The following is a 12,147-nucleotide window of genomic DNA, read 5'->3' on the forward strand; positions in this document are numbered from 1 at the left end:
GTTAACATCCATGTATAACTGTTACAAAATGAGATGAGCCCTCATTTGGAGATTTTTCATTGGACAGCTTGTTCTTCTCTGACGGTCAAATATTGAGTGATTAACTGACGAAAGCTGCCATTGGCCATTTTCAATCTGATTACATAACTACCATTCAGCTATAAAATCACATCCTGTATGGACGCAATCTGTTCTGCTGCAATTGTCCTTCTCACCAGCCGTCAGTCAGCGTGTAAAGGTTGTTGTTGTTGAGGATCATTGGCGCCTCGTCAGGAAAGGAATCAGTCCTGTTGATATTCTCCAACTCGGAAAGCATTTACTCACAGACTGCTGCCCCCAATTTTTATCCGATTGTGTAAGAGACCAAATCGGCTAAGAATGCAGCGCTACATCAAAACTGCGAATGATGACGCAACCTCAATTTAGTGAGTGTCGCCAGCTAGATAAACGGGCCAAGAGATTTGGGAGCAAAATCCCAGTGGAATACGGACACTGCATTATGGTTAATGATGCTGATCTTTTATTCATGTACCAACAGTTTTTTTTCTTGCATTGTTCAACATTTTCCCTGCTCTAAGTCAGACAGTACAGTAGCATGGATCTATGTATATGGAGAAGAGAATGTTGTCCGGTAAGATGAACACATTTAGATGCACATATTTACAAAGTATTGTAAAGAAAAAGATGGAAAATGGAACAGAAGGACACTGTCAAAAGAGGAGCTTGTCATGGGCAAGAGCATAAGATCCAAGTTAAGGGGGGATGCAGATGCAGTCCATATTGAATATGCAGTGAAACCTTTAGAAGCTGCTGCAACCATGGGGAGACAGTATTAAAATGGAAGAATTGAAAACCAAATAAAGACGAACATTTTGGAGAGAAGCGCTACCATTTAAGAGCAAACACAATTCACGCTAGTCACCGTTTCAAAAGCTGTGAAAAAATAAAAAGAGGAACCTTTGATTGAAGACAAAAATAACTTTACAGTATAGAAGAAAATACAAAACTCCAGGAAATAAGTTTGTCAAGACTGCTTGTAAAGTGCCATTACATACTGGGTGTCGTCAAGGGATCAAGCCATTTCCTAACAGGATGAGTTCAAACGCACGAATGGAGGGAGAACAAACGTAATACGTCTACACGTATATTGAACATGTTGAAAAATAGTCTCGTATTTGTTTAACTGCGAGCTGAATATAAAGCTAGCGTGTAATGCGCTACACGTATGCACTGAGAGAAACACAAGCCACCTTGAGCTGAACAGGCCGACAAAAGGCATCAAGTTGCATGGGAGCCATCGGGCCGTGTGGTCCACCAAAAGGACTTTCTCCTGGATTCACGAGGTTACTTATTGTGTTTAATCCTGATTTGTAATGCTGACTTTCCATACAAGGCGGTAGCATCCCAATTCACTACACAGAACCCTTAAAAGAAGGAGAAACCGCTGCAGACATCAGGTCAGTCTTGCGTTGCCAAGCACAGGCAGATTTCAACTACTCCTGTTCTGTGCTGCCCTCATGTGGAGCTCAACAGGGTGAGCTGATGCAGCGTTCCCAGCTGTGACATCAGCCGCTTCATGCGGTGTTTGAGCTGAGGCAGTCGGGCCAGAGGGTCTGGAGGTTCCAGCTCCCCTGTATAGTCCAACCAACTCTCCAGCACTAAATATAAACACAAAATAAATTAGGGTTATCATAATGAGAATTAAAAATGCAGATGAGAAAAAAAATAGTCATAACAACTTTGGGTATACAGAATGTATGTGAATCCAAAGTTCTCAAAAATCCCAGTAAGTTCATACCAAAGACTTACCATCTAACTCTCGCTCAAGAAAGTCCATCCTGTGCGAGACCTCGTCTTGAACTGCATCTATGTGATCCAACAGGTTGATCTGCCACTGTTGATGTTGCTTGCAGTCATCAGCAGTTTCTTCCGAATGACTCCAAACCTCTTTCTTCATTTCGACATCTGACCACGAGCCTCCAGACGTAGCCTAGAGTAATATGTTGACTATTGAGTCAAGCGTCACTTCAAATGAACATAATTGCAATTGACTGCAATGAACAAACCTTGCTGCTCGCGCTGACCGATTTGGGTTTGTCTGTCTCTAACAGGCCGCCGAAGCGCTGCTCACGCTCCAGTAGCTCTTCAGTGCTTCTCATACTGTCCTCCAGCTCGGAGCCCTGTCGGGTCTCAACCACCAGCCTCTGCTCCACCGCTGGATAGTAGGCCCGTGGTTTTTGGTAGCAGTGTTCGCTGGTGATGTAAGAGTCCTGAAATGAAGGGAACGGCGACGAGGAGCAGGATGAGGTGGTGGCAGCGGCCCGGCTGAGCTTCTCCAGGGCGTTGGACATTAAAATCTCGCCCCGACTCATGTCTTCATCGGGAGTGACGGGAGAGGAAGCTGCGTCGCCGCCCCGATAAAAATTGGAGTAGGTTGGTGGCCTGGCAGCTCTCTTCCAAGGTTGCCGCCACAACTTCAGGTCGGGATGCGTGTTCTTCCTTTGAAGCAGAAGTATACAAGGATATAGAAAAAACATAAAGATGTGTTTTAGCGGAAAACGTGGAGTTTCCTTGGACTCACTGTAAAATGTTTAACTTCAGCTGCAGTCCATTGAGGATCTCAACCACATGGTGCACATCTCCCAGCAGCTGGTGTGTGGTAGTGATTTTCTTGGCATTTTGGTGGGAGTAGTTTTCGTCCACAAACGACAGGCCGTACATGTGGCCGCTGCTCAACCATTCACGGTCATACCAGTAACGCAGACTCTGCCTCTGGCCTGGAATTAACCATACATTGGGAAAGTTACATTTTTATTAATCATTTCAAATCAATGGAAAAATAATGTACTTCAACAATTTCTTGTTTCAATTAGTCATGCTGATTTCACTGATCCCCTCAAAATCAAATTAGGCAAAAAATACCCGCTAAGTTTCGAGTTTGACACCTCTGTATTACGCTGCATTTACACTGTTGTACAATGTTTTCTGATTTACCTGACATCAGTTGCTGGTGCCAGGACCTTCCTCATCATCCAGTAAAAAAAATAGAACTACAAGACTAGTCAACATATTAGGATGTTAAAATTGCAATATTATGAAAAGTCATATATTCTAATGTCACAAGAGAAACTTAATATTAAAAGATTAAAATCGTAATTTTACGAGATTGAAGTCGTTTTATGCATATTTTTGCATTAGGCAAATCAGGTGGGTTTGGGTGTGCGGACTTCCAAGTTTTGGTCATTTAAATGTCGGCGTGAACGCGAAAGAGCCTTTTGGTGAGGGGGGCAGCGTGAGAGACGTATCTGTTTCAATGGAGCATTGCTGACTGAAACAATACCAAAGCATAGTAACTCAAAATGTCCTCTCACCTGGAGGGTCTCTGCAAATATAACAAGCATATTTATCTGGAATATTGTCCTCCAGCAAGCCCATGCAGGTACCATGCTGCCAACATAAGCATTCTTCACACTGAAGAACAGAATAAAGACCATCAAAATCGGAAGGAAAATTCTTGAAAATACATGCATTTTAGAATAACGAATATAAACCTGGATCATGAATTCATTCTCCTCCTCCACTTCGCAGATGCATCGTACGATTTCTTGCTCATCGCCATCGGCGCCGCAGTCCAGGCTCTGGGGCGGGCTGGTCACATCTATGTCTAGCCCGTAGTCTTCATCACTCCACCCACAGCTGTCAGTGGACCAATCACTAAAGCTTTCGTCGTCTACGGATTTCAGGACACAGCCAGGATTAATTGTTTGTCAATAATTGCAAAACAACAACAAAAAGGTATGTAAAAGTTTGAGCATGCTGGCTAACTTTGAAGATTTTCCTCGATAAATCATTTTACATGGATCAATAATTTCAACAATTTCAACATATATCAAGGAGTACTGAAAATTATTATTATTATTTTTTTAACATTTCTTTTTTGCTTCTTTCTAAGTGTATTCCATGTTTACCAGGGCTTAATACAGGCATGTATTTTGTGAGCCTGCAGCCAGCTTTTCCTGTTTTGACACATACTGGCCGGCGGTACGCAAGTTGCCTCCAGCATTATTTTCTTTCTGTGTGGTTTAATATTAGTTACGAAATTTGTCATTTGCATATTTGGATTTGAGCAACCAGTTTTCCGCGTTTAAGCATGTATCCTAAAACTTCCCTCTTCCTTTAACATGTTTGATCTGTGGTACATCAGCAACATTAAGAAGACACAGATGACTACAGCATAAAACAGGACAAGAGCGAAAGCCTTAACGGTCACACACATACAGCACAAACAAACACCCAATAACAGATACCCACCATCCACATTTATCTCCACCGAGTCGCTGTATCCAGGCCTGCTGCGGTAGGCCTCACGCTTGTAATTGTGCGAGGGGGGGTGTTTGAATGGCATATTCAATTTGGGTGGAGGGCACAGTACTGAGAAGTCAATATTCTCCTCACTACCAGTGCAGTCTGTTAATACAGGGGAAGGGGAAGCAGATGTAGAACAAGTTGGAACATTTATTTCATTTGACACAGAATTTTGTCCATTAGGGGGAGACAAACATTTTTGGAACACAAGCTCAAATGAAGAGCAGTTAGGGGACACCGTTTGTTTTTTAAGATGGTCAAAAAGCTCTAGTCAGTACAATGCAGTACAGGCAGGGACACCACTGCAAACTACAACCACAATCATGAACACAAATGAATAATAACTCGCCGAAAGCACCGATCACCCAGGGAAACAGGACATTTAACATTATTTTTGGTTTAAACGGTATCCCATTGGGTTGTAGAATATTGACAGTGGATTTTTTTCCTTTTGTTCCTGCAACTGTAACTATAAATTTGCTGTTCATAATTTTCTGATTTTATTGACAAATCTCAACTTTGCTGTTCACATTGTGCGTACAAACTACGCCAACTATACAGACCTGATAGTTTTAGACGGTGTTCGGGTTAGTTATTGTAAGTGCACCAATACAATCTATTTTAAAAATCACCACTGTAGAAGATTTGTCATTAAATTAATTACACCACATATGGACGTGATATTAATTATTGGGTTGGCCTAATTGGCCCAGTAACAGATGTAACACTTCTCCCACACACAGAAAGTCTCAGCAAGCAAAAGGACAAAAATGGAGGGTTTCATACTTTGCAGCCAAGCCACTTTCAAAATGTAACACTGAGTGCACATGCAAAGCAACAGCAACGCAATAGGTCTTGATGGGCAGAATCCCTTGCTTACCAGACGGGGCCTTTTTCTTTTTCTTCCTCTTCTTAAGCTTAATGCGAAGGAAGTCTTTCTGTTTGAGTTTTTCTTTTGTTCGCTCTTTTACAGGACCTGGAAAATTGACAGATTTGAAATTTATCATTACAGGATTCCCCGCTACAGCAATGATCAGTGAGCAATCATTGTCGAGATGGTGGTAGAGTACTCCATTAAAGTGACAGATAACACCAAGTATAAGTGAGCTAGCTTCATGTGTAGCCTTTGCTATGAAAGCTATACATTTATTACAAGTTTGATCATAGGAAATAATACTTAAACACAAAAAAAATGACCCCGCTCACGAGCGTGGCCAATCTGTGGCGTCCATTGTACCCACGGACTTGCATGCCAGTAGACTGGCATAGGTGCAAGTGATGAGTATTTAATGATGGGACAGGGAAAGACGGGCAATATGGGATACTCAGATTAGATTGGCTAAAATAGTTAGTACAGGCGTTGTTTTAAAGGGCCGCCATTTTTTACAATGACCACTTCCTGGAAATATTTGGTTTATTTACTCTTTTCTCCAATGTAACAAATCCGATTCTTTTTCCCGTGCTGAACATGGCAAGGTGTTCCCTATCCCTTTAAAGCACTCAACCCAAGTAGCCCATCACCAATATGCAAGGGAAGACTGCCGCAGCCATTTTACACTTGGTGGACTTCTCAAACAGGAATTGTTACTGACCAACGTCAAAGGTGCACATGTCTGAATCTTTATCCTGCTGTTGACACCCATTCCTATCCAGCTGGTTCTCTTTGGTTTTCTCCCTCAGGAGCAACCTCTGCTGATGGCCATGCGAGCTGATTGCAGAGGGGGCAGATGTGCGCCTGCCTGGACCCTTTATTTCAGCCCGATTGGCCGCAGCAGCTACTGTGTCTGCAAAAAAAAATAAAAGCCACTCATAATAATAATCACACAATATATAAGTTCCCTATAAACGAAAAAAGCCAACTCGGAAAAGATGACGCTAGAGCAAAACTCACGCATCGACGCAGAAATGGTTCGCCTCCTCTTTGGACCGTCCGAACCGGGGCCAGTAACTTGTTTGTCTGATGACCTGCCGGGGCCACTTCTGGTGGGACTGCAATCGGCCTCCAATGGCTGCTCCTCGCCGTGGTAATATTTCATGTGGTAATGAAGCAGCTTGGCCTTACGGAATGACTTGGTACAGCCGGTGACATTACATTTGAAGGGGTTATGGTCCAGATTGATGGAAAGTACAGGAGGTGGTTGGTTTTTGATGACCCTGTACACTTAATGAATGAAGGGGATGAATCGAGTGTGAGTGAGAGAGTCTCCACTAAAAATGCAGACGATTGCTTCTTTAGCAAAAAAAAAGAAGAGCACTTACGTGGTTCTCTGCTGAATCTGTTAGGATTATGGAAACCTTGCTTCCTTACAGCTGTCAAAAGCAGGAAATATACATTAATGTTTTTTGTTTTTTTTAAAGAGCACTATAAAGTCCCATCAGAAATGTTTGCTGGTGCTTTCTTCACTTTGTAACTTGACAGACTTACACTTCACAGGATTAGGCAGAGGGGGCATGGCAGGTTGCAAGCTCTCCGATTCCAGGTTTGGTTTCTGCTCCAAATCTTCATTGGATTCGGTGGTTGCCTTTTCTGGCTGATTGGGCACCTCTGTGTATGGCTTAGTTGAGTTAGTGTATGGCTGCGTTGCATTCACATCAATTTCCACATTGTCTTCTTCCTTTTTTACATCTCCATTTACATGACATTTTTCATCATGTTGCTTATTTGAGTCTTTTGTGCCATTTGTAAGTTGGCAGCCATCTTCTGCGTCATTGGGCTTCTTGGGCTCTGGCTGTCCTAATTTTTCTTCTCCCTTTATCAGAGTGGACGAGGCCTCCAGTTTACCATTTGCTCTCTTGTTTTTCCCATTGACCATCCTTGCCTCTTGATCCTCATCTTCACTGTTACTGTCATTCTCCTGGTCAGAGGTGCTGCGTCTGGCTCGCTTGTTCCTGGGATCACCGTTCACTGGAGGCCTGCGGTCTTTGCGGTTTGGGACTCGCCTAACCATGTTTCTCTCCGAACTCCGATATCTGCCGCCTCCTCTCTATTTGTGGGGAAACAAAACTGTTGAGAAGAGTTGAGAAGCAACCGAAAATGGAATTATATTTGACACCTACCTCTTTAATAAAAGGTTTCACGTGTATTCCTTTCACTGTCTGAATGACGCCATCAAAGAACTTCACAGTGTAAGAAACTAAAGAGGAATGGGAAAGGGAATGTTTTTTGTTTGTTTGACAGTCATTAAGATTTTACTTAAAAACACTACCTTTACAAAACAAATATTCTGTACTGTTCAAGATAAAAATTATGTACTTTTGAATTTGCTTACCATCTTTATTGACCGAGATTACTTTAGCAGGATAAAAACGGCAGTCAGACCAGCTTGCCAGGACCTTGTCGTTTACTTGAAAACCCTAGAAAAAGAGAAATATTTCACTGCCAGCAAACATTACTGGTTACAGCCAAAGAACTAAAATTAGGGATCAAATGGCTCTTTACTCATACTTAAAAAAATATCATCAAGTTTGTAATTCTTTGTAAAACTACCAATAATGTGAGCCAACATATTTAGCAAGGAGGCAATATCCTGTACATCAATATCAAAGGATGAAATTTAAAAAAAAAAAGAAGTCTTTGCTTACAGGTACGTCGTCCTGCAAGCCTTGACGCCTCAGTTGGACCCTTTCTAGAGGTCTCAGGTAGGGACTTGTCCACTCAAACCACTCGTCATAACGATGACTCCACTGACGATAATGAATTAGTACTTTCTCATCGTCGTAATCAATCTTCTCTATGTTGGCAGCATACCTAAGGAGCATCAAAAGTAGTTAAGGAAGTATTTGGTTTGTCGCACAAGCTATAAGTTAAAGAACAATGCTGGTGACAGAAAGAAATGATCACAGTCAAGTTAGGTCAAATAGGGTTGAGTACTTCATGAAATATTTTGAGGATTACTCCCTCAATCATTTATCACGGCCAACATGAGGAAGTATATTGCTCTCAGCCAAAAGTTATACTCTGGCCAATCTCAAACGGTTGCTTTGGTGCTTTTTGTGTGTGGGGAACTTCACCCAGCCTCTTTGACAATTGTGAGTGGTCCATTACATACCAACAAATGCTGAGTGAGTCAGCGTGCACTTGGAGTGCATTTACAAGTGCATCTCCAAACAAAAAGTGCCTATTCAGGGATTTTAAAGAGAGAGATTGTGAAAATATTCATTTTCCCTGGCCCTAGGTGTTTAACCATTCTGACCAATGGGAGGCCGTAGTGGCTCGTAGAGCAGCAATGTTAGTAGCATGCCATAGTAGAAGAAGAAAATAGAAGTAGTCCTGTCACAGCTCGGTATTTATAACTTCTTTTGGTGGCAAACAAAAAACACTACTTTTTGTATTATAGTTTATGTCTATGAACCTGCGGCATTTATTTCATGGGTGTGGCTTATATTCAGGTGGACTGAATCGCCCGAAAAATAAATAATTACCCCAATCATATAGAATCAATCATTTTCTGCAAAACAATTTTAATCTCACGACAATAACGAGCTCTAGATTTATTAGTTATACACACATTTGCCAATGAAGATAGAAAAGGACGAAAAAGATCAAACAAGCTGGTTAACAAATGCCGTGTTTTTCTTCAGTTTCTTTTTGGTTAGGTGCCCATTAGGAGACACGTCAGAGTGAAACATTGTGCAAACAGTCATTGCACAACTGCTCGCGATGACTTTTTCACAGAAGTCTCAATCAATGAAACCTTTATATTTTTATTTCAGCACTTTAAGCACACAACACAAGTGCTTTACATAAGGAAACGAGAGCCAAAGCAGACCAGATCCCATATTTGCATACTAACAGACATGTTTTACACTTTATGCTTTTTAACGCACACATGTATATGTATTTTAGAAAAATAACATGAAAAAGAGCAAACAAGTGGAGTTCTGCCCTCAAAGTCAATAAAATACATTTTCTAAAACTACTACAGTAATCCCTCCAATATCGCGGTTAATGTAGACCAGTCATGGCTGCGATTATCAAAAGATCACCCCTATAATAACTTCTTTTTTCCAGTGCCGAGTCCTAGTAGCAAAAGTAGCTTCCACTTACAAGTTTCAGCGTGGATTTTCACATTTTTATAAAATTAAAAAAGAAATTAAAAAAAAAAAAAAAATTAATAGCGGAAAAAAAATCACGAAGTAGTGAATCCGCTATAAGTGAGGATGCAATAATCGAAGAATTACTGTACTAGCTTACTTGGAAAGGAGCGGGCAGCACCTATAAATCCACTGTAGTCTCAGAGGGACCCATGTAATTTATGTTAGGAAGAATACAAGCCCCACTACCTTTAATAGTTCATAATTATTAACCACATAAAATCTTGACTTACTCAAACCAATGCACACCCTATAAAGCTATTGTCCCCACAAAGATCCAGGCTCCACAACAGCGATTGAGGCCATGAATGATGCAAAGTGGGAATGTTTTACAGAAAAAAATGGGAGGAGTAGCCTCAATGATGACTTAATCACAAATGAAACAGTAAAACAAACAGATTCTTATTTTAGTCTTTGATGTGCTTCATACCGATCTGTGAACAATTTTCTTCGAATGAAACCGCCCTGTAGAACCAAGAAGCGTTAAGCCAATATGGATATCACTACTACCTTTCCTTAAATTCCCTACAAGCCGAGCTTCGTATTGGCTAGTGAGGGAATTGTTCTAAATTGCAGAATTTGTCTCCTCCAATGTCAACAATACATGTGCAGATCAAGTAGCATTTTTTTTAAACCCAGAACAATTTTATTTACCTGTATGTGAACAACCAAAGCCACTGAAGAGATTCTTTTAAGGTTTCAATATACTTTTGACTACAACAACTAAATATAGTCACAAGGAGGAAATAAAGGAAACGTAAAAGTGAAGAAGAGTTTCAAGGATGGAAAGGAATGAATGAGGCCATGACTCACCAGTTTTTGAGGCTATCTCTGGCCTCAAGCTGAGCTCCCACCTCAAATGTTATCCCTCTTCTGTTAGGGGGCGTCTTATTCATACTGCCCACATCAAGGCTCTCTTCCTGTACACACGACAAACACACATCAACCCATGAAGGCACTACTCAAAAGCTATACAACTAGTCATAATTTGTACCATTTCAAAATTTCACTACCACTGCATTCCAACTGAGCATCTTCTGTGCGTGTTTGCTAGAACCGTGACAAAACAAACAACCTTGGAAGATGATGCAAGGGGAAAATATCAAACTAGGGTGAGCCAGGCCGCTTGAATGGTAATGAAATGAGTCCATTTATTCTGGCTAGGATTCAGTATAAGGATTTCCTCATCTTTATCAAAGAACTGATCTCAAAGGTCATAACCAACCACACAAAAGGAATGAATTAACAGTAACTATAAGACAGTTAATCACACAGCCATGAGACCATAAGATTCTTGTCTGAATTGTTTGAAAACAAGATTATGGCGAGACGATCTCATCAGACAAAAAGAGCCACTGGTAACAGTCGGTCACCTATAGTATAAAAGGCTTGATCAAGGTTAGCCTTCTGTGGACAGGACCAAGCAATGAATGCAAATATTATTAGATATATTATATCCAAATAGGCATAGCAAGGGATATAAAAAAAGGACTTACTTGGGGCCGCGCAATCGGCCGTCTCTGCACTGCAATCTACAAACCGGATATGTTCACGTCTCAGCCCACGTGCTTTCTGAGCAGCCGATCCCAACATCAGACACAATGGGAAACAATGGGAACCGGTACACTACGTGGCCGACAATCCGTGTCGGAAACCGCCGATCTAATATTACGTGACCCTCGAAAAGTGTTCGAACACAAACATAGCAATCGAAACAGCTGGGTGCGTTTTATGCTCACATCAAGGACATAGAGTTCCAAGGCAAACACAGGAAACGAGACTTGGGGGATGCCGCGACCACTCCGAGACGCGATGACAGCTTCAAAACGACTAATTTCACTAGAAATCCGTTCAAAATTATTCATGTATAATTAATGTCATCGTGCTATTCTACACAACTGCGGCAATCTGCATTTACGGTTACATATCCTCACGTTGAAAAAAACTTTAAGCATCTAATTGAACAAAACTGGGGTTTTATTTCGTGCGCAGTTGTTCGTTTTACCGATTTTCGAAGGGATCCATCGCGTCTTGACACTTTATTGAACAGTAAGTCGTGTTTTATAACGAGTAGGCGTAGCGCGAAAACCCTTGTCCCAGTCAAGATGAACGCAAAGCCAATTGGTGGAAGGAGTCTTACGTGGGCGGGGAGAAGCCTTTTGATTGGCCAAGCGGTTGTCACTCAAGTTAGCGCGCTGGGGCCTCGCGCTAGGCCTTTACTTCTCCATACTTTTCTCCGTTGGAGAGCAGCGGCGTGGGAACACAAAGCATTTAAGTTCCTCAACTACAACAGCATTCAGCCTCCCCAAATGAGCCAAGCGGACAGTGGGATGATAATACATCTCGGCGGAGACGAAATCCACACAATACCAATAGCCTTAATAAACGTTGGGTACCTACTTCGTCACATTTGTTTTGAACTCAAAAAGCCGACATGCGGCACCACGCCAGCTACGATGTTGATGCGTCGTATTTCGGCACTTAGGTGCTCACAAGTGCGACGAGGATAAGGTTTAGGGTTCTTACCTGTTTCCCAGTCACCTTTAGTCCGGTTTGGTATCAAATATGGAACAGAATCCTTTCGAAAACAGGTACCGCCGCCTCCGCCAGTCTGCTTCACGGACCACGCAGTTGAATTTCTCAGTTGCATTCACCACCGGCGCGGGCTGCGTGGAGCATGTGTGCGCA

General features: G+C 41.8%; 1 protein-coding gene across 6 annotated transcripts; it reads right to left on the reverse strand.

The window, feature by feature from the left end:
• Nucleotides 1–497: 497 nt before the first annotated feature.
• LOC144075831 (PHD finger protein 20-like) lies at nt 498–12,147 on the reverse strand. Of its 6 annotated transcripts, XM_077603247.1 has the most exons (18): nt 11,199–11,428; nt 10,956–11,031; nt 10,273–10,379; nt 7,948–8,113; nt 7,635–7,719; nt 7,423–7,499; nt 6,791–7,349; nt 6,625–6,675; nt 6,257–6,526; nt 5,958–6,149; nt 5,246–5,341; nt 4,312–4,467; nt 3,552–3,730; nt 3,372–3,471; nt 2,582–2,777; nt 2,067–2,499; nt 1,810–1,990; nt 498–1,658 (listed from the first exon to the last, which is right to left on the reverse strand). In XM_077603247.1, exons 3-18 carry the CDS (start codon nt 10,353–10,355, stop codon nt 1,516–1,518), a joined length of 2,967 nt encoding a protein of 988 aa, XP_077459373.1. In that variant the 5' UTR covers nt 10,356–10,379; nt 10,956–11,031; nt 11,199–11,428; the 3' UTR covers nt 498–1,515. The 6 variants fall into 6 exon arrangements, with proteins under 6 accessions (XP_077459373.1, XP_077459371.1, XP_077459374.1 ...); XM_077603245.1 differs by lacking the exons at nt 10,956–11,031; nt 11,199–11,428 and adding an exon at nt 11,986–12,147; XM_077603248.1 differs by lacking the exons at nt 10,956–11,031; nt 11,199–11,428 and adding an exon at nt 11,465–11,486.

This window comes from Stigmatopora argus, chromosome 6 (genome assembly GCF_051989625.1).
Source record: "Stigmatopora argus isolate UIUO_Sarg chromosome 6, RoL_Sarg_1.0, whole genome shotgun sequence".
Lineage (NCBI taxonomy): Eukaryota > Metazoa > Chordata > Actinopteri > Syngnathiformes > Syngnathidae > Stigmatopora > Stigmatopora argus.

Coding starts and splice junctions, on each gene's coding strand:
- LOC144075831 (XM_077603244.1), bottom strand. Junction 6,676..6,790: donor TCTGCCTAATCCTGTGAAGT/GTAAGTCTGTCA, acceptor TGCTTTTGACAG/CTGTAAGGAAGCAAGGTTTC. Junction 1,659..1,809: donor TCTTGAGCGAGAGTTAGATG/GTAAGTCTTTGG, acceptor GTTTATATTTAG/TGCTGGAGAGTTGGTTGGAC.